The sequence below is a fragment of the Anopheles darlingi genome, chromosome 2, assembly GCF_943734745.1.
Source record: "Anopheles darlingi chromosome 2, idAnoDarlMG_H_01, whole genome shotgun sequence".
Lineage (NCBI taxonomy): Eukaryota > Metazoa > Arthropoda > Insecta > Diptera > Culicidae > Anopheles > Anopheles darlingi.
The window spans coordinates 17,497,092-17,519,591 of record NC_064874.1 but is presented as its reverse complement, the minus strand read 5'-3'; the positions used below and the strand labels follow the sequence as shown (position 1 = coordinate 17,519,591).

Sequence of the window (22,500 nt, the reverse complement as noted above, 5' to 3'; positions counted from 1 at the left end):
CGTGCCTAACTCAGCGTACGCCAATGCACCTGTTACGCGTTACGTAGGAAAGCGGGGAGAGAAGATGAAAACGGATGTCTTTTGAGTAAACGGTCTAATACCATCAAATTACTCTTCACAAATACTATTTGTTTTATCAACGTTATTAAGTATTTCGTTCGGTGTTTGTTCAACATTTTGGGGATTTAGTTCAACAACAAAGTTTTCACTATCGGTATCACAACATTGTCCATTGATACCCGATGTTGCCGGTAATCTATTTATGATTTTTGAAGACACTCATATCACGGTCTAATCACATCAACACCATTGTGAGTGCCTCTTCAGGAAACACACATCGGTTGTAGATTCAGATAAATAAGTAAGTATAGTCTTATCCTTATTTATATCAAACAGGTGGTATTCAAGGAGCAATGTTGTTGAATAATAATATTATTTGTTGCAACCACCATATATTTTTGTCATTCTATACGCCAGGAATGAATGTTTTGTTTTCAAAAGGTAATTACCGCAGATATGAAACGATGATGCAATAAGCTAGTCCCAGTAACTCTCGCCAAGTTAACAGCAAGCTTCGGGTCGTCTAAACGACGCAGAACCAACTAAACCATCTTCTTATTAAAAAAAACCCATAAATTGTCGCCGTAAACAGATCTACCAAATGGTCGTTGTTAATGAAGACAGTGGGAGCAGCACACAGGAATAGCCTCAAACTTGAACGATCCTTTTACCAGAGTGGCGGTTGTTTGACAAATACTTTGTGGTCCCAATTGCACACCGCAATTACTTCAAAACAGAATGGACCTCAAACCATGCGGGTCGCATGATTAGAGACGGATGGACTTTTGCGACGCGAACCCTAAACCACACACGACAGAAGGAGAAAGAGAAAACTTCGGCAAATCTCTCATTATGCGCGGTGGCTGGCGGTGATTTGAATCGCGCTCATCTCAAATCAGAAGCAACATTATGCGCTTCACGTTCGTCTTGTCGGTGAACTTTTGCCTCTTGGGGCAAGAACGTGAGACGGGCACAAGTTCTGGAACATTCCCCGTCGGTCGATTTGGTATTGCTCTGATTGAATCCGGACTTTCGCTGAATGTTTGTAGCGAAAGCAATCCAAAATGGCTGTCCTTCAGATAACATTGAGCGTCGTGAGCGTCGGTATCACATCGCAATAGAAGGAAAGATATTAAGTTTCATTGTCCTGAGTTTGTTAGCAGAATCCCGAAGAAGACCACTCAAAGCATCCGCCAAAAAAGATCAAGGCGATATTTATGCGACATTTGGAGGCTTGTGCTTAACCATGACGACAGAGCCGCCACACACGCACGCACCAGTCCCGAGGCCAAAAAGCGATCGAAATTCTTTCACAAACTGACCAACGATGCTGCGTTTGTGGTGGGTGTGGTTTTTGGGATATTTAAAACAAGCTTGCCCGATTGGCGGTCACTTATCACACGGCATTCCTGCGTTGTGCGCGAGATTGGGATAAAGGCAGGGGCACCACCAGCACCTCGGTTGCATCCCGTCGGACATGGCCGGTGACCATGAAGAAGCTCGGTCTCTATTAATACCGTCCGTACGTCAGTGACAAGGGCGTCGAATCAAGATAGCACGACGAACACCTCCATCGCCACCAACCATCATTACTACTAGACCCGGCGAACAGGCGAGACAAATGTTTGTAAATAATGATCCAAGGAAGCAGCGGAAGCCGAACGGAACGGACCGGCGAATGGGACGGTCGGATTACCAGCTTACTCTGGTTCCGGGCGGTCGGAAGGCTGATGATGACGGTGCAGAAGCAACAAGCAACGGGGTGTTCGTCTCGTAAAAAGTACATCATCAATGCAATATGGCTTCAGCAAACACATCCTTTTTGGTGCTGTGTGTCGCTTACTAAAAAGTCAATGGCCACACAAAGCTACAAGGATAAACGGTGTCCGTCCGGTTGGTCGCACCGTTGGCGATGGTGCGAAGTTTAATTACAATTTCCACAAAAAATCCATCATCACGCGGTGTTATTAGTGTCCGGGTACAGTTTGTAGATTGATGATGGAAAATAAATAATATATGTTCACGACTTGACGAAAAAGAAAATCTCTTTTAAGGCGTCTCCATTTGGTTTCAAAATTTCAAAGCGACTTAAATTAAAAGCACATTTAACTCTTGAATTTATAGTGATGACTAGCTGACGGCCTCTGTATGTGTGTGTGAGTGTTGTTGCAAAAATCGTGAGCTTCTCGTCACATGATTACTGAACGAGACACAATTTATTATTTTATTTATTTAAGGCAGAAGTGGCGGCTGACCAAACATCATCACAGCATCATCACATTCACCCCGTTGGGACGAAATAAATCAGCCCCATCAAGCACGGCGACACTTTGAAGTACTTTGTTTTACAAACCATTCTGCAGCATGCATAAGGCTTTCTTGCGAACAAACACCCAGTACCATCGGACGCCCGCCAGAGGAAGCCGCATGAAGTGAAGCGAAGGATACCGCGCAAGATTTACGATCGTGAGACGCGCTCTATCGCACACGAGTAAAAACCGAACGCTCCGATTCACAAAAATTACTTTTCCAAATTGCAAACCCTCGGCGCGTCTAATGTTGACGGCGTCGCGACGTCGCAGTTTCACTGGCCATATCGGTCTACAATCTCCTTTCCCGCTCCTCGTTCTCTCTCTCTCTCTCGGGGTCGCTCGGGGGTACCGAGAGTAGAAACGTTGGCCAGTATCCACCATTCATGGCACCATTCGAGTCATAACAATTGGCTGCTGCGACAGTGTCAAGCAGAGTTGAAGCTTGGTTGAAATGTTATTTTTAACCCGAAACGATCAACCTTCTAGGACTCGGGATATCGGATTGCGATTGCGGACGGGCAGGACTTGCCGCAGATCCTGCCGCAAGATCATGTGTGGCTCACGCGACGCCTGTCATCTTTGCAGATCTCCTTCACGCGTGCTCATCGTCCACCATACTGCCAGCTATCGGTGCGTGACGCACGCGACCTACTCCATCCAGTTTTGGCGTGAAGAAGCTTTCAACCGACGGGGAAAAGGCATTGTGACGCAGACTGCTGCCATCAAGCGGTGGCCCCCTTACCAAAAAGTGGTTCCGAATTTCGAATGACAACTTCCATCAAAGCGCGAAATCACTGGTGGTTGTGACGCACGTAAAATGGAGTCGATTTGATTTGGTGCGTAGGTTGCAACGAGATAAGCCACCAATCCCCAGTTAATCTTGGTCGATTTGATAAAACGTACATCGCTCTGTAGAGGGAGGAACGTTCGCCGATGGTACGCTATGAGGATGTGATGCGAGGGGCATCAAATCGGCGACAACGAACGAGGGAAGGATTATCGATAACGTGACTCACCTAACAACGAGAGCAATCCGCAGGCCATCCATATGATAAAGCTCACACCAATGGAACCAGTTCTCACCAGTAAACCAGATGGCGACACGAAAATTCCGGACCCTAGACGATGACGGTGGGCGCGTGGTAAGACAAAAGAGGAAGAGAAAACATATTAGCATAAAAAAGACGTTGATCTTCGCGGACCGACGGTAAATCATGAAGACGCGCTTTGTGGTAGTTCTTAACCGTTACTGATACTCACCTATCATGGTGCCGACAATTAAAGCAACCCCACTGAAGAGTCCCACCCGTCTCTTGAGGTGAATAATGTCGTTCGGCGCTGAGCCCGGCCCCTCCAGCGCGTCCCGCATCCCCCCGGTCCCTGGGAAAGGAGAAAAGATACATGTCAACATATTACATCCCTAGTGGCGAAGACCGAAACCGAAGCCCTCAAGCCGGCGGAATGGGAAATTAACTTTAAAATCAACTCGAGGAATCCTGATTTGTACGACATGTAGTTTTCATTTGAATGTTCGACAATAACGTAGAAGTTTTTGCAACCATTTAACTAAAAGGAGAAAAAGGTCATTCAGATGCTTTAAATCTCCTCATTAGAGACAGTAAGCAAAAGCCAAACAAACCCACGGACATCCTGACCACTAATTGCATTGATAACATCGCCTTTTCGAGCCTGCACTAATTAGAGCTTCGAGAAGTAGGCTTCTCCTTGACCCCTAATGACCTTGCCTAGCGAGCGAACACTCCAAAATGCTAATCGCGTTAAGAAACCGGAAAACCCCCCATTAAATCTCGGGAAGTTTTCGAAACTGTCCTGTCAGTGGCAGAAAAGATGATAGTTTGCAGGATTGCTTTCCTTCATTGACGCGAGGTTACGGTCATGGAGCTGTTGGCATTGCCGTCCCTGACTTACCTGATGAGTCGGTCTCTGCCGTTTCGGACGTCCCTCGCCCGAGAGTCCCGTTGAGTTGCGTGGTTCCGTTGTCCCCATTGTGGGAATTCCAGTCTGTTTTTGATACATCTCTAATTGATCCACTGTGTCCTGCGTGGTGAGAAAATCGAGAGAAAAAAAACGATATTAGTCAAAGTAACTTACGGAATATCCCACATAAATGAGGCCACATGTGCTGCTAATATGAATAAAACGAATCGAAGCATCACCAAGGGGGCAGCGGTTTTTCGGAACCGCCACGTGTAACCGTGACAATCACTTCTTATTTCAAGTTCCCCTTGGCACATTATCAATCGTGATCAATTGAGCGACAACATATGAACCCTTGCCTTCCTTTGGGATGCTTAAATCGTTTTACAGACAGCCGAGACAGATGGCGACGAAATTGGAGCTAATATGCTCCACCGACTTCGGCCACATTAATTGATGAGCAGCAGCACCATCACAAAGCGGACAATGAACCGGCAGCAGCGTGCTACGACTACGAACAGCAATCGTTCTTCCGGGCATCGACAATTTTCGCCACATATTCCGTCTCTATTTGATTACCATAAATTAGCCGCTTGGCTGGCCTTCGATACCAGCAGACCCATTGGCATGGCGAAGTACCGGCCGGCGGCACTACGAATAGTAGCCAAAACATGAGTGTTTTTTCAGCTACCGAACAACGTCAACAACACCGACAACCGTGTGTTTGAATTACAATGCTGCAATACAATGCAAACACTTGTAAGGAATGCCAGTATGTCGAATCACACCAGCAACACCCTCACGAGGTGATAATCTGTTTTTTTGGGGGTGCGGTCTCCATCTGTCTTCCCACGATCACCATGTGACCTTGGTCTATATTTCCTGTTCTCGGGCGCGCGCGCACACACAACCACGACAACGTCAACAGATTTGTTTTCGAGAGCGGAAAATCCGTGTAATCGAGAGATCTTTATAACCGTATTGCTCTGCGTGACAATATGCAGACCATAAAGTGGCGTAAATGATGACGAATCCATTGACGGTTGGCGGATTGTTTAGTTTGAATTAAACATAAAACGAATTCCTCGGTGATGGAGGCGCATGGTAGCGCGAGAAATGGAGACGCATGGTGGGGCGATGGAGGCGCATGGTAAAAGAAGGAAAAAAGACGCTAAAAAGCTGGTAAAAACTACCGAACCGTACACCAGACAGTCCATACACCGTGCCGAACGGTGTGTCCCACTTCGGACTAAAGATAGACTAAAGGCCACTGGCCAGCGGCAGGAAAGTCAACGGCCACAGCGTTCGTCGCGCGTTACGTGACGCCACTAGCGACCACTCGACATGCGTTGTTATATCATTCTCCTTATCGTAAGCTTCTCCTGGATGAACTATGATCTCCACCAGAGCTGAGCTTCTGCGCTCAACAGAGCTCGAGATCTACAGGAAGTAAACGCGATTCGGCACGACTCAAACCAAAGTTCGGGAATACAAGTGGTTCTTTATCATGCTACAACAGAGCGATAAATGGCGCATGATACGAGCAGCAGGCAGGCTAAGTCGAATCTCTGCCAACATGCAGTAGCGCTTCAGAATGCGCTTCAGGAGTCCTTCAAGATCACGCTCGTCGTTTGTCGTCACTTCGGTTTCGTTCGTCCGGTTCATGTCATGTCTTGCTCGTTGTCGAATCGATGGTTCATCAATCATCACTCGGTCAACCTCGTCGCAATACATCGCTCTTCCCTTTCTTTGCTTATCACTTGCTACACTTCCGTCCCCTTCCCCATTTTCCTCGTCCATCCTTCCGCTTATGTCCGTCGAATGAAAGCGCCGCTCGAGCTGCCACCACCTGCTGCACCAGTGATCAGCATGTATTGTCGTGTGTTTGCCTGTTTGTGTGTCTTTCTGTTCGTCTCCCGGTCCGAAGAGTGGGTGAGTCGTGTAGTTTGCTATTTTAATCCCTCGTTTCCTTTTCCCCCTTCACAATTCGCCTCCGTCACACATCACCATAACACACTTGGCGAGACACGCTTGCAGCACCGTCGAGAAACGTGCTCTGCCCCCCTCCCCTCCTTTCGAACAACGGAACACTGGATGGTGGCCAGGAGCGGAAATCGGAAAAGGGAACCATTTTCATTCGTCTCTCGACAGCTTCCCTTGCTTCCTGGGATGCAGCATAATGGGAGGGGGGGGTTTTTTGGGGCGTTGAATCACCACCGAAACGCACCTGCGAAACCGTTAGTGCAGCCCGTAGCTGCTGTAGCTGTAGCCGGTGCGCTAGGTCGCATTCCTCTGGCATCGTGGTCGGTTGCTGCCGAGAAGAGTTGAGAGATTGAAGTGCGCATGGCATGAGCGTTCAGGGCGTTTGTCGGCGGACGGCTTTTGAAGGAGGAAGGGGAGAGGGTAGTGGTGGTGGTGGTGGTGGTTTCGAGGGGGAAAGAAGAAGACACCGCAAAGACACCTTCTGTTCGCGCTCTGCCGCTTTGACTTGTTTGCTTCACAACTCTCCTCCCAACTCAACTGAGATGTTGTTGCACTCAGACGTGATTGCACAAAGTGATGGCACGAGTACGAGACACACAAGAGTACACAAAAGACACGCACGCTGCACAGACACACAACAAAATGAACAGCTGATAACGGTTGGTGGGCTGGCTGGAGATCGATTACTAACAGTCCATGCGCTCACGATGGTTATCGATCACAGAAATAACTTCAACCCGGTTCAGGGGCGCTCTCTTCTGTACGTGCGGGACCTTTTGTCCACCAGAAAATTTTGATCTTGCCCGGGCCAGTCTCGGTGTTCAACTGAAAAGGTGCTCCCGCCACGAATTGTGGTTTTATAGATGCCGGGAGCCGAATCCTTCTGCCACAGGCATCGGCAGAAGCTTTACAGAGACCCAGAGAGAAAGAAAGGTAGAGAGAGAGAGAGAGAGCGAGAGAGAAAGATAGGGAACAGAAGAGAGTGATCGGCCGTGCACGAGTGCTCACGATCGTGACTGTAATTTCCGAAAATATTTACCACGCGACCCAACTAGGCACGTCAAGCGCAGTGCTACGACATCGTGCGAGCTGGTGAGAATCCGGTCGGTCACTACCACCAACTAGACTGTCACCACTACTGTCGCTAGTACATCTGCCAGAGCAGCACGTAACACGCAACTCGCAGATCGCAATCGTTCTCTCTCGTGTCTCTCTGCCCAGTAGGTGGTAGGTGTTTTGCTGAAAGGAAAGCAGAGCCAGCAGAGGCGTTGCAGCATAAGCTAGACGCGACCGGATCATGCTAGATCGCTGCCAGAATACGATCAAATTAAAAATAGGCTCGCAGCCGGCGCCATTTGTTGTTGCTCTGCTTGTTCACCGCAGCATGACCTATCGAGTCGATCGTGACCGTAGACAGTTCTTAGTATGCGACCTCCATCGACCCAACACGACCGGACCTCTGCCGTACGATCAAATGCCGCAGAAGGCATTTAAAGGCATTTATCACGAAGACGACGACGAACACGACGAGGACGCATTCACGGCGCTCGCTCACACACCAGTGACGTAGACGCGTTTGCATAGCGACATCAACGCACCCGCAAGCCCGCCGAGATGACAATTTCGGAACCGGTTTCGTTTGTTTGTTGGTGCAGCGACCGTGTAGACTTAACTTGTTAACTCCCACCTGTTAATGAGTTAATCGATCAGCATCTGGAGCGTCACTTGGGCGGAGTGTTGCTCGAGTAGGCGCCGTTCCCTTGCGTCACTCCACCTGCGTCGCAACCACTTTTATAAGCATTTTGAAAAAGTAAAACTGATCACAAATGGGGCATGCAGTGACGGTGGCATTATCATGTGATACCAACTTTGTGATAAAGAGATGTGACCTCGGATGATATAGACATTCATTCTGGGGTAATGACCGATCAACAAGCTCCAATCGCGTCTCAAAATTAATACTAATAATACTCACATCCCGAAGTTCTATAACAGATCAACACCTTACAAATATGTAATGAAATCTCAGCTCATTTTTGTTTTAAATTACAATAACGATTCATTGATATGCGAATTATCGTTGGCTATCGCACTCTTTTATCCTTGGCTATCGGCCTGATAAGCAGATTACGTTATGCCTAAACCTATATGAAAATTGGTTAAGGTGTTTAAGCAGTTTTTGGCCATAAAGATAATCCGTTTTTTTTAGTCAAATAATTAATGTCTTATCAGATACTGAACAGCTCAAATTATGCATTTAAATACAATACTTTATTTGGTATATGTCACTCCTTTGCATAAGCTGCAGCATCGCTTTTAAATTGAAAAGCCAAGAAAAAACACATTATTTTCGTAAATGTTCTGTTTTCGTCAGCGTAATGATGATCTCTATTCATCGTATAGGACCAAAATTCATTTTATTTGTCATGAGTAGTAAGACTCTGAGGTAACAGCGAGTCCATTCATTTTAATTTCAAGTACCAAGAATTTCAAGAAGATTCATTAATCATCGTTCTACAGTGTTTTTATCGTTTCGATCACTGTTTGCTTTAAACACCTCGAAAGCCCCGAAAACAAGAAACAAACAAACGGAAACACTGGGTCACAACAATAAACATCATTTCCCCCAAAAGAAGAAAAAGATACAATAAAACTTTCCCTTATTATCTCTCCATTGACGTGCGATCGATTATCGAACCGCAGATATATCATTCTGGCGCGAATAAAGTAGTTTTTTGTTGCTGAAATGAAGAGAAAGTCGTCCCTCATGTCCCTATCAACAATGACACCTGTCAATGCCACTCAACCGTGAGCGAGCTCAAGCCACGGGTCTCGCAAATCACCGGAATCGGTTGTGACTGTAGCAAATTGCGTGTTTAAATTGCTTCCAAAAGCCGAGCCGCTGTCCGGTACGATAATTGATTCTGTCACCAGAGAAGCGCCACACAACGAGATCGGACCGTCAATGGTCAGTTGCAATCACCTCCATTCCTGGGTGACTTCTGGCCGATAATGATGATGATGATGATGATGATGGTGCTGAAGGTAATGTTGTTGCCAACTCTTCACCATTTCTTTTTTACTTTCTTCTTGCCCATCCCATCGCACATCGCACATCCTTTCGCTCGGTTGCACTTCTCCATCAACACACACCTTCGATGGGATCCCTCTTTGGCGCCTAATGCTTCACTCCAAAGCACAAATGTCAATGTGCCTTTCATCACACGGCGACTGCGGCCAATAGAAACCGGTTCGCACGGGTTCGGACGCGGCGACCTTTTGCCAACCGCTTGGCATGCCAGGGCGCCAATTGCACGATAGCACGCCGCAAACGACGCATCATCGTTACCGGTTGGCGCCAACGGCGGATGAGGCAGCCGAAAGGAAGGACGTGAGGACAGAGTCGAAAGCAATAAAACAAATTCTAATCACGTTACACCTTTCGCTCGGTAAACTTATCGCACCCTTTTGGGGGATGGTGAAGTGCTGCACGATCCTCCTCTCTCTCTCTCTCTCTCTCTCTCTCTCTCTCTCTCTCTCTCTCTCTCTCTCTCTCTCTCTCTCTCTATCTATCTATCTATCTCTCTCTCTCTCTCTCTCTCTCTCTCTCTCTCTCTCTCTCTCTCTCTCTCTCTCTCTATCACGCTCTCAAAAAGTCAGCTCCATACATGCACTGACCTAAAGATTTTTGCCATTCCCCAAGTGGATATTTACGTGCTTGATATAATGAATCAACAAACGACCGAAGAGTGGCAGGAAACGGCAAGAATAAAACAGACAAGGACCTCGCATCGCATTCCATTGGATCACGGTATGATACAACAGTTGTTGGAGAGAAAACGAGCGAGAGAGAGAGAGCGCGAGAGCAAAGGATAGCGATCGGGGCACTTCCTTTTTGATTTTTTTCATTCCCTTCATCATGACCACCAACATGGCGCGGCTGCTTCCGTCACGAAAGATCGGACAGCTCAGTGGCAGAGAGACGACACCCGGCTGTCCTCCTGCTGCACCCCCGCCCCCGTCTCATCACGACAATCGGTTCGTTCGTGCGTGCCTTCTATTTTCGGAACCTCGTGACCCACAGCACATCCTGCACATCACCCTCTGCTCGTCTCGCCACGTACCACATGACCAACCCAAGCATCCTTCGCATCATGCGAGTCACACCACCATCACCATGGGCCCATACGCCCCGTATGATGTGTTTGTGTTTATTCATGTGAAGAGATAAGAACAAACACGCTACACGGTCACGTCACACGACGAGTGAAGCCGATGCGTGGGGCAAATGCCTTTCCTCATATTGTCGTCAGAATGTTACTCTATACAATGAATTATCTTCTCTTCAAATTCCGAGAGTTACAGTTTGTTGCAAAACCTGAAACGCTTTACCAAAGGAGATCCTCATGGGAATAAATGCGGAACGTCATATGAAGTCGGTGGTTTTTGCGCATTACTTTTTTGCAAACCCACCAGCGTCTCCCTTCTATAGTTTTGTCTGTGCAGCATCATCAGTATCATCATGACCATCCGGAGCAGCAGCAGCAGCAGCAGCAGCACCAGAAACAGCATCTCTATCCCCGTACGAACTCTCGCTAATGAAGAGGGCGCGCCGTTGTCGCGTGAACAAACGGGACGCGCTGTCGGCCCAAGGTTGACGCTCGTCGTGGTCACCGAGTGACAGAAAGTACAAGCACAAGGATCCCAAATATTTGTTCGTCTGCCCTTCGCCTTCCGCACCAACCTTCTTCGGTGCTTCATATCCGTTTGATTTTGGATGTCCCGGTCTGTTCGTGTCACGTTTCTGCCAGGAATAATTATAAAATTAATCTATCATCCCGAGGCCCCGGGACACTGAGACGGCGGAATTGAGGCCCAGGTATAAACCCCTAGGCCAGAAGCAGCCATGCTGACCAAAGAAACAGTAGCAGCAGGTCGGTCGGTGGCCAGTTGGACTCAGGTGCCCATCTGCACCAGCACTCAAACGGTAATCGGGGGGAGGTTTTTTCTTTGAAATTCCTGCCCATTCTGGCCCTAGTTGGATCACTGAAAGGGATGACTTTTGGCAACACAAATTCTCACTATTAATAGCGGACGGAGTGGACTGGGGCTGGGACAATTAAAAGGATGAGCTGTTGATTGTTGTCCGCCATTTTTGGTACGGGGTGCAGGGGGAAGCAGATCATGTGGTTATCTTTCTTATTTTTCCCCTTTAAACGTTTTCATGAACGTTTCTCTTTGCAATGTCATTACAGCCTGATAGGTTTGGCCCGCATTCGATCCAAGAAATGAAAGTCAATTCTCTGCCACACGCTCATAACTGTCTGATTGATTTACGATCCATATTGCGTCGCTGACAACAGCTACTGATACCCTCCCCGGCTAATGAATGTTTCCTTTATGATTCCATTATAAATAGAACTACAAGCAGGGCTAGAGACAGTGCAAAAATAATGTTAAATAGACTGAACGCCAACATGATTTGCGTTGTAACTTGCACCAACCATCTCAGGGTACAAAACGCTTAATCTTCAGCAAACGGTTTCATCCATCAATTTCCTAATCCAGTCTTATCCGGGACCGATTCCGGCACACAGCCTACACTTCCTGACGAGATGAATAATACGAAAACGGTCAGCAGCTTCGTTAATTGCTTCGAAGGATATAAAGCGCCGGCACGAGTGGCTTCGAGTGCTGCTATGAGCGCTACTTCCGGTGCTGTTAACATACAATTTCCATCCAAACCGTTCACGATACCGGCTACACAAAAACATTCCCTCGGAGGTCAGTATCGGGTCACGCAAAAAAGAGATATACGCAGCAGGAAACGGCTACACCCCGACTACCACCCGTGTGGGCACCGTTCTGGGCAGTCTCAACGGACAGTTTCAATTCCAGCCGCGAGTGAGAGTGAGCAGACTGGTGGGTCGGTTAGAACCGAGCATCCGAGAACCGGCATCCGGTTCAGTGTCCTTGAAGCGTTGCCCCGAAACCCGAAGCGGCGATCGAACCGCCACCCAGACCAACCAGAACAACCCACGTTCTTGGTGGCAGGCTGGCAGGCACGCAGACAACGAACGAACGAACGAGCGCACGCAACCAACCACGTGGAACCGCGAAACCGGCAAAAGAAGGAAGGGGCCGCAACGTGTGGAGTAGTGGAGTGCGAAGAGTTATCGAGATCGCGTCCACCCGATAGCATCGCCCAGTGTAAGGCGCAGACGCAGAGCAGCAGGAGAGCAGAGAACAGAAGAGAGTTGGTGAGCGCTGGGAAAACTCCTACACTCACGAGTGAAAAGCCGACAATCTCATCTCTTCCAACCGCTGGACACACGCGAACAGCCGCCGCCGCGAGTCGCCGGGTGGTTCTCGTTTGCGTTAAAATGGAGGCGCCATCCAAGCGAACTAGCGACGAGTACAGGGTTGGTTTTGTGTAGAAAGTAATTGGATTTGGGCTCATCACGGTGAACTGTTTCTGCAGTGAAAGGACGCGACAGTTACATCGTTTATACTGATGCAATTGAATGATTATAACAACAATAAAAAACGAAAACATAGCGAAGAACAGCATTAATGGGAATGCAATTAGAAAGACAAATGATGAGGTCATCTTATCACCATTATTTGCACCGATTGATGATCATGGTGCTATAGAAACATGATGCTCCTATAGAAGGTGCACTTAAATTACGTCTGATTAGAACTAACTCAGGACTTTCGATCTCCAACTGATTCCTAGCCAGCAGAATTGACTTAGAATTGGGTTCAAGAAACCATTCCGATTTCAACAAAATTGAAGCATAAATTACACAACTATTGGCCTCCATTGGTCTGCAAGAACGCGCCTTACGCCGTGAAGAGCCATAAATCCGCGACATCTTAATTGGATTACCCATTTTCGCAAACCGCACCACACGTCGCACAGCTCTTAACAGATTGCAGTTCATAATCCGTGCGACAATTAAATTACGCTGCTGGTTTAACGATAGTTCCCAATGTCCCTCGCACCCTCGCCCATTTAGCGTGCGAGCATGATGCGGCTCACCCAATTGTGACTCAATTTTTATGGTTAATTTGTTGTGGGGCATTTGAATGAATGCATTTATTGCACCGTAGAGCGATAGTCGATGAGTATGGGTGAAGGGAGAACGGATATATTAACAAGTTACTTTAGTATTACTATACTATCAACAATTTTTATATGTTAACTAGAATTATAATGCAGACATTAACACCAATCACCAGACATCACCATACGCATACAACGAATGGAACAACCTTGGAAGGGAGCGGACGAGTTTAGCATGCGCACTGTGCGACTTGCGTTTTCCGATTTTTTTTCTATTTTAAAACTCTCGATACGATATTTATGTAGTCGCGCGTCACTCGCTCTACCACCTACCAAACGATCGAGAGGAGAAATAGCTCAAAAATGAATCATAGATAGAAACGTAAACGTGTGTAATGGAGAGCAAGCAAACAAACGAATACTGGAACGCTGCAGCCATGATGACGATACGGGAGTGCAATGATGTTGTTTTACACTAACAAACTGTGTTACATGAACATTACAGAAAACCATACAATCTAGAATTGCGGCATTCCTCTCCTCCGATGATGTAGCTCTTACGAAATAGACGTAATGCAACTGCATTTCCGTAAAAAGTGGACAAGACATGGGCAATAAAATGTCAGTCCAACATCAAGTTGGCATGGCTTGCCAAAACCGTTGCTCGGCCGTAACGCTATGTCCTTGTTATTCTCAGCAACACAGTTTTTGGTTTTGGGCTGAGAGTTCTTCGCTCTTTTAAAGAATTGCTATTGTGAAGCATCCCCAGAATTGCTCATGGTTATGCTGGTTAGGATATATTTTATTGATGATAGCGTGGTGAACTGCAGCATTATAATTTGCCTAAGATTCTATGAGGCTTCAGAGCTTCAGGTTCACTATTTCTTCCGATAACTTTTTCTTTTGATCATTTAACGTAGTAATCTAAACAATCATAACACGTGCTGGCAGTGCGGTGAACATTTTACTAAAGAAACTTATAAACAGTTGCAAAACATTTGACATCATTGGGTCTAGAGTTCTATGAGCGAAATAAAAACGAAAATAACCGTTGTTTCCACAATATCTAGTTTCAATTTATTTGCAACAGCACGTGTCACCATAGGGCACGATATACGCTTCTCCGGGTTACGAGAACCGATGCGCAAAAATGGTTTTAAACAACCCGACATTAAGTACTCTCGCACTGTAAATATGATGATGATTTACTGCTTTAGCCATTTACCCTTCGCGACGAACACGACTTACAGCACGATGTTGCGAATCCAACTTTGGACGTGTAGGTGTTCCGCGGGGCTACTATTCATATGATCAGCGCTACCAACGCCTCATCGATGGTTTCGTAATTGTGGGCAATTTGTTTTAATTGAGCGTCAATTGGAGGATGACCTCAGCGAACGCCAGCGGGCCGACCAGCGCAGATTCCAATCTTAAGATAATGGAATCCCGACAAGAATTTCAACTGCCTTCACGATAGTTTAACATTTTTTTAGTTGAGACATACGATCAACTCAAAAGTTATTAAAGACAGCCATCAATCACATTCTCTACCTTGGTAGTTCCATTGGAATGCCACCAGCAGCATGTAGAACGCGTATGCAAATACATGAATTGATGTTCATGCTTGGCTGCTTCCCTCCCCATCGCATCGGTCGTAGACGCCATGATTTCGTCCATGGTAACCATTTGGCGTGCTTCGTTTAACTGATTCATCAATCGGCGAGCACCAATCCAATCAATGTGCCCGAAGGTTCAGACGTTCTGCATGTCTCAGACCATTCGTCTGCGATTGCGATGTTCTTCTGGGGGCGAGACACTCTGTCAAGTAGATTAACTACAAGTGGCGCCTAGGTACCGAACCGGCTGCATCCGGATATGGCGCGGTGCTGCATCCAAAGCATCTTAAAATCCTTGACCTACATCTAATTGCAGTAGGCCTGCAGATGGTTCATAGCTCCTATTTGGCGGCATGTCCCAGGGCCTCTGGTATTAATTCCGAAATATCGACAACCAATTACGTCCTTGTTCTTGTGCTGAGGTCGAGTGAAGGTCGACTAAGCCGCTTCAACAACGCCAACAATATAGCAGCAGTGCGTTCTGAATCCCGGGGCGGTGCGTACGCGGCTGCAGCCGCACGATGTCCTTCGACAACATTGTGAAAGGCCATGGGATGCTAACACCAACACGCCGGAGAACATCGTGGTCGCCAGTGGGAGGAGAATTTTACATCCACACAGAGTGGATACAGAACTCAAGAAGGGATGAGAAAATGTTTCCGACTCGGCTCTCCTCCAGCAGGATCTGAGAAAACTCTCTTCACGAGTGGAGTCACTCACCAACGCTTACGGGGCGGGCGCACGACTACTCATTCTCGCTACTCTGCCAGTTTCGGCGTCCCTAACCTCAAAAAGCCGTCCACCGTTTTTTGTGAGGTAGAAAAGCATTTAAACGGCGGGCTGACACCGCCTTTTCTACAGAATGTGAAATCCGCGAGTAACACAAACCGCTACAAACTGACTGTTGCCGGTTGCTAATTGATACTAACCGGGAAGCCGCCTTTGATTCGCTACGACTGTCCACCATCACCATCATCACTACCAACTCGCCCACAACTCGTGACGTCAGCCTGGCATCATTCCAATACACTTTCAGCGAGGCGTATCACTGATGGTTTGGCGCCGTTTTTGGCCTCAATCGTAACCATCGATTGCATCATTGCCATTTTCAACATAACCATCACTACTATGGACACCAACGGAACGTTTTCTGGAACTACTAAACGTTCGAATTTCGATCCTTCGACGGGGTCGTCTGGCAGCCTTTAAAGCACGACACCGTACTTAACGCCGTGCACAGGCACACATACACGCCCACCAGTGAGGACCAACTGCACCAGCTTTGTCACTACTATTGCACAATCGCCGCTTCACAGCGGAAGCGGAACACAGCAGGCATTCAAATGAGATTTTCTTTTGGATTAACTACAAGCAACATAATCGAGAAGCGTTACTTACCATTTCCAAATTGATTTGCTTGAAAAGCATGCTGAAACATGTCTTGCTATGGATCACTGTGGTTGTCTGTACTCTCATGTCACTCGGCACGGAAATGAGGTCCGGTCCCGGAATGGCGTCGATTTTATATGTCGTTTTCGTCCCGCTTCGACACTGTTACTAGCTCTTGCTCACACTACTGCGATGGTCGCCAAACGCTCTCTCGGCGCCAGGGGACTCACAGTTTTTCAAACGCACGCTCACTGCTCACTAAGATCGGAAAGAGCAGAAAAGAGGAAAAGCCGGGGGCCGACGTCGGATGAGCAGCCGAAGTACGAAACGTGCTGCCATGCTTCCCTCCGTCCATTAACTACTAGTAGTACCATCTTTTTTCCTCTGTCTTTCTTTCTCATCTAACGCAACCTTCGCAAGCATTTCATTCAACAAAACCGTCCTCGCACAATCGTCCTTCATCCGTTGCGTTCTCGACCCCTTGCCCATGATTTCTCGAGCCGGTTCAAATGGGAACCAGGCAAAGCTTCAATTATATTTACAAAAGCCCAAACGAACGAGTATTAGTGCTCGCGGCAGGCAAAAACTTGCTTTCGAGAGTGTTGGCCAAACGATTTAACGGTGCCATCATACTGCTACCTCTGTAGTTACTGTCTGCTACTGGAGGGTGAAGATGGAGACAACAGATTGATTCTTCAAGGAATTAATTTCGTTTAGAGCATAAGTTGTTTGCCGGTTTTGCGATGGTCCAATATGGTTTTATTAACTTCATTTAGAAATGGTTGTACATTGTCTTTAGCCAAAAAATATTTTGTTTTGTATTTCGATTCCGATTGTTCTGCAGCGATCACATCTTACAGTTTGTTACGTTCACGGTCCTGTTCTCTTTTGGCTATTTTTTGTATTTTTTGCAAATTCCGCAATATAAATTTTATTCTCTTCGCTATTTAGTAAAAAAATATCTATTTTTGAACGATTTTTTTATTCAGTTGCCTTGTAGCAATACAAAGCAGAAGTATTTGTCTGGGTTTATGGAGCTCAAGTAAAAATGATACTCAAACCCTCAATATACTGACTATATGAACACTATTTCTTTTGTATCTGAACTGCACTTCAAGTCAGTGGAACTAGCAACATAAAACTTTCTTCGATATTTGATTTTACCTTATTAGTTTCTCAAGAAAGAATTACTGATGAACCATAAGAAATAAGAATTCATACAAAAAATGCTAACAATAAGCAAATGGATCTCAAACGTTTGTTTTTCATACTCCGTATGTTCGATGATAAGCGTAATAATTTCATAATTATTGGCATGTTTGCGGATCACACACCGTCAGGCAACGATTTATACTTTGAAACCAAAGCGAAATATGTGTGCAATTGGGGCAGTTTAGAATTTTCTGTTTTTGCTTTTGATTGTTTACTCTCAGTAATGTTTCAAGTTTGTATTACCTATCGGTACAGTACGTATAAGTCTTTCAAAAATATGGCTTGAAATTATAAGTAATTTTAAAGGCCCAACAAATTGGCCAGATGAACAACAATTGCTTACTAGATCCTGATTATGCCCTTGGATAACGATGGAGGGAAGTCATTATTTAAACAAACATTTCAAAGCAAATGGAAGTAATGAGGTCTAACTTATTCTATTTCATTTGGTTCCTGTGTGCGTTGTCAATAAATTAGTGATTGATGCTACCCGTGTAAAAATGCAAAGCATTATTTCAATTGTATTGAAAGGAACAAGTCGTAGTTCAGTATTTTTTTTTCGAGAAAACTGTCACTAGCAGCTATACTGAATTGATAATCGAATGAAAAAATAACCATCTTCTCTATACGCACGAAAGTAAATTGATTGGGATTGTTGTTTTTCTGTCTCAGTCTTTTTCAACATTTAGTTTTACTTCGAGTCCTCGCATATTCATTTTATAATATCCGTATACGTGTTACATTCATTATTAAGATATTTTGACCTTCAACTGGAAAAAGATACTTCATGTTTTCAAGTTGGCATTGCCTGGATTGAATACTTTTGTACAGTGACAAATATGACTTAGTTTTCCTATGTTTGGTAGCCACATTAAGAGAATCAATCCCGACAGTTTCATAATGTAACATTTGATTTCAAGCTGAGTGTTATTAAACGTATTTGTTTTCAACGTGTCTCTTTGTTAAGCCCAGTTTATTTACTTTGATTCCAAAAGTAACAGCTTCTGTATCTTCTGTTTTGCATATCACACATCATTTCACTTCCAATTTGTTAAAAAATGGTATCTTTCATTGCTCTTGTACAGTATAGGATTCTATTACCAATTCTGAACAAATTAGCAATTTTGTTCAAAATTAATGTCTTCAATACATGTAATGTAAAGGCGAACCATTTGTATTCGTACTGAAATGGTTGTTTGGTTTATGATTTTAAAGCGAAATACTATAAATGTGTCATTGGTTGAACATTTACCGTTGCTTCAAAACAAAAAGAGGAGATTATATGTGTTTTGTCGTATTGATCACAGCTCTTTTAATTATTGTTTAATTGTTCATGTTCTGATTGGATTTTTTGTTGTATCACGAGAGATCCAGTTTATATTGTGCATTTTTCTTTTTCTAGATCATTTGAAATTCGATTTAATTCTAACATCTCATGCCATATTCAAATACATTTTCCAATTTTCAGTAAATAAATTTCATGTCATGTTTGGTGAGCTTCGTTGTTAAAATGGAAAGGTAAACTTATGAAGCGACTATTAAAGAAGACAAAATAACATACCGTACAACAATCATGAGTACATAACGTTATGTACTCATGATTTGAATAAACCCATAATATGCATAAGGTAGATTTCCACATGTTACGCTAGATAGCTAAAATGTTTACGCTTAAAACATTGAATGCTGACCGTGAATAAAGCCCGAAAATACTCTAAGCGGATAGAATTGGAAGTACTTTTTTGTACAGTTGAGCAGGCATACTACATCTATACATTAACGTTAAGTTAAATATAGACCAATTCAGAAGGATCGGTAACTAGTATAAGTTTAACCATTTTTTTTTGTTTTTGAATAGATATCAGCCGAAATACTTGAGTTAATAAATCCGAACATTGTATTATTCAAAGCGTACAATATACGATATATAATCCTGATCTTAATCTATACCATTCTCTTAAAGATGGCATATAATAGTTGGCTTATTGACCAAGATACGAACATATAATGTACTACTTCTTTCATTAGTTCTATTCTTCTTAAACAAATTAATGCCATTTGAACGTAAACTGGAGGAAACTTGAAATAAAGATTCTCTTCTATGAGTCGGAAAAAATAGTGTGGAAGTGAAGTACGTGTTTCACTCATTGGTACTAAACTTCTTTATCAGTTTCAATCAATTCTGACCACTTACTACAAATTGGCCTGTGCCTGTCGAATGTTCGTTTATCCATTGGATGGAGAGATTTGAGTATCACAACTATGGATTTATCAAATATGTTATTTTTACCACCTTCTACGCATGCGCCAACGGATATGTATGAAACTATCTGGTTTATGTATCTTGTTTTAGATTTTTTCAAATAATATATTAAAGGCACAAACATATTTCATACACGATCAGAAGCACAAAAACTGAAACAACTACACTAACAGATCCTAACAAAATCCGATAGCCAACCGATAGCAATACACGAGTAAGTGCTATTTCCTACTTTCATTTATCAAAGTATTTTGAAGTATGTGGTGTTCATGTATAATCCTTGTTCTGTGCTGTACAACTACATAGAAGAGTCAATCTTAATTTTCCATACATTGATTAAAATTGGATTAAAGTACGACGACGCTCATACATACCTTTATGCCCATGTTAAAAAAAGAGATTTTTCGCAAATGCTTCAATAACCTTAACCGTACTCTGAGAATAGCCGATCACCTCGAGAATACCTCCTACTTTCATAGCAATTTCATCAAACTTCAGTGATGGTTTATGATGACATAGAGACACGCAAATGTACCTGGAAAGAATGTCGCACGTATTAAATCAGGCATCAATGACGGAAGGATTATATCTTAAGCTATCTAGCTCCCCTTACCTGGACAAATTTGAATGCATAGTTTTGCGATAATCCAACATGGCCCTCCAAGGTGGGATGCGATTAGGATTGACACGAATTAAAGAATCGGTGATCGTGATGAATACGTCCACCTTCTGCTTCTTAGCCTGGGCCTTAGAAATCGGAGCACTCAGAGCTACCTTCGTCTTTGCCACTAGCAACTGCTTGCAGTGATTCAGCGCCTCGGACCAACTCATTTCCGTACGGAAATTGACTGGCTGCAACGTCTTCACATCATCGGTAAACATTTCCACCGCCACGTGCTTTTCTCGCTTGAAAATCGAAAACGCTAGCAGAACACTAGCCTCGAAGCACGTGACGACGGAGTTCCGCAGCACATGTTCTGTAGGGAGAATCGAACGACAATGATTAACTATTTTACAAGCGCGCCATCGTTACATTTGGTACCTACTTTTCTGGTGAGCACTGCGGAGATCAAGCGTAATGTAGTACCATGCGCCGGTCTTTGGGTGATGCGAAAATGAATGCTCCAAGGAGATTTGCAGCGCCTCTGAGACTGCGGCTTGTGGTTTACGTTCCAAAAGATTAGAGTGCTGCTCTCGTTCCTTGATCATGAGCGGATACCTTTTACCAACATCGTACAGTGTCTTGATACCGTGTACTACAATCGGATGGATCTGGTCCTGTTCGAGGGCTTTGCGGCGCTTCGTGAGATTGGCCACGTAAGCTTCGCGTGCGTCTATGATCATAGGCACATCGAAGTCTTGCATCGGAAGAATGGCATCCAGCAGCTCGCGATATGAAAGATGCGGATACAGTGCCATCCATACAGTGTACAAACGCCGATATATAAGCGGTAGCAGATTGTATGTAATTGATCCATGACGTTTAATGAGTTCGAACACTTCACCTTCGGATGCTACTGAGCGTATCGCGATGAGCTCGAGATAGCGAACCAATGCCGCATCCATTGTGGCCTCTCCGTCAAGTTTCTTTAACGGAAGCGTCGGTTGTTGGCTAGCACGCTTCGTAGCAGCGTCGATGATCGAACGCTTGACCGGACATTCGAGTTTGAGATGGGTCTTTCGAATGACATCGGCATGAGTCCAGCCAAAAGCTCCATTGCTCAGTGCAATCATTTCTGCTAGTTCCAGCGCCGAATGCTTATCATACCAACGCGTAATGGCACAGCGCAATCCATGTCCGAACCCGGCGTACCCGGCCTCGGTCGCCAATCGGGTGTAGAAGCTAAGAAAAGCGAACAGTTCCCGCGGACCGCTTAACAGTTCAGGCAGGGCTTCGAACACTAAGTGACGCTCCTCATCGGTCGGCAGTTCACGGCCACAGTACGCCAGGGCAAACAAGCACTCGTCCAAACGACGCAGGGATTTATTTTTGATGGTCTGAAAGCATATGTAACGTTCAAAAACTGATCCCGGATGCATGATGTCCAAAGTATGCTTACCCTTTTGATCACAGCAAACACCGGTGGCACAGGTGTCGCCGGTACTTTTGCTGGTGCAGTAGCCGGAGCGCCTTTTTTCGATTTTTGTTGTTTCGGCTTCGATTTTCGCACGTTTTTCGTTGCGGGCGCGGATGATGAAGCTCCGTTTACCGTCGCTGGTGTTGGCGAAGGGCATGGTGATGGCGGCAGATGAACAGCCGGAGTCAGCACCCTCTTTCCCAGCTCCATGTCCACGGGTTGGGTGGTATCGAAGAAGACCGGTACATCGTTTCCAATGTGCAGGTAACGTTGGAGACTGTCGATCGTGTGCTGACAGTACATTGTGGACGCCATCGTGTGCCGAAAGAACGATGCGGTGTCCTCGCGAACTTTAATTCGCTTTTTCAACTGCCCGAGCGAATTTCACGAACACTTTCGATTCGTGAGATGGAAAACGAAAAAAACTAAAAGTAAAAATGTGCACAAGTCCCTCGTTGGTTGATGCAGCTCGTAGAAATAAACCAAAAATTATTTGCACAAACCGGATGTTCCTCGCAAGCTAACCTGACGATGTAGACCTCTTTTGTCTTCAGGTGCGCCTACTAAGGCCACATGTCCC

At 45.2% G+C, this 22,500-nt stretch overlaps 2 protein-coding genes across 9 annotated transcripts in view; both read right to left on the bottom strand.

Moving 5' to 3' along the window:
• Positions 1-16,510, bottom strand: part of LOC125948170 (b(0,+)-type amino acid transporter 1) — a 22,116-nt gene extending 5,606 nt beyond the window's left edge. Inside the window, exons 1-6 of one of the 4 annotated variants that reach the window (XM_049673984.1) lie at positions 6,772-7,105; positions 6,538-6,621; positions 4,302-4,430; positions 3,633-3,752; positions 3,389-3,490; positions 1-29 (exon numbers count right to left, since the gene is read on the bottom strand). The exon at positions 1-29 is cut by the window's left edge and continues 214 nt beyond it. In XM_049673984.1, coding sequence (XP_049529941.1) covers positions 1-29; positions 3,389-3,490; positions 3,633-3,752; positions 4,302-4,430; positions 6,538-6,598 — 441 coding nt within the window. In that variant the 5' untranslated portion in view covers positions 6,599-6,621; positions 6,772-7,105. Of the gene's footprint in view, positions 30-3,388; positions 3,491-3,632; positions 3,753-4,301; positions 4,431-6,537; positions 7,106-16,376 lie in introns of those variants that run through there. The other 3 variants (XM_049673983.1, XM_049673985.1, XM_049673982.1) reach the window with 3 other exon arrangements.
• A 594-nt stretch (positions 16,511-17,104) lies between these two features.
• LOC125948164 (RNA-binding protein RO60-like) overlaps positions 17,105-22,500 on the bottom strand; it is a 5,941-nt gene continuing 545 nt past the window's right edge. Inside the window, exons 2-7 of one of the 5 annotated variants that reach the window (XM_049673968.1) lie at positions 22,424-22,500; positions 21,903-22,345; positions 20,889-21,840; positions 20,456-20,819; positions 20,217-20,377; positions 17,105-20,140 (exon numbers count right to left, since the gene is read on the bottom strand). The exon at positions 22,424-22,500 is cut by the window's right edge and continues 120 nt beyond it. In XM_049673968.1, the coding sequence (XP_049529925.1) occupies positions 20,230-20,377; positions 20,456-20,819; positions 20,889-21,840; positions 21,903-22,235 (1,797 nt within the window). In that variant the 5' untranslated portion in view covers positions 22,236-22,345; positions 22,424-22,500 and the 3' untranslated portion in view covers positions 17,105-20,140; positions 20,217-20,229. Of the gene's footprint in view, positions 20,378-20,455; positions 20,820-20,888; positions 21,841-21,902; positions 22,346-22,423 lie in introns of all 5 variants that reach the window. The other 4 variants (XM_049673967.1, XM_049673970.1, XM_049673969.1 and 1 more) reach the window with 4 other exon arrangements.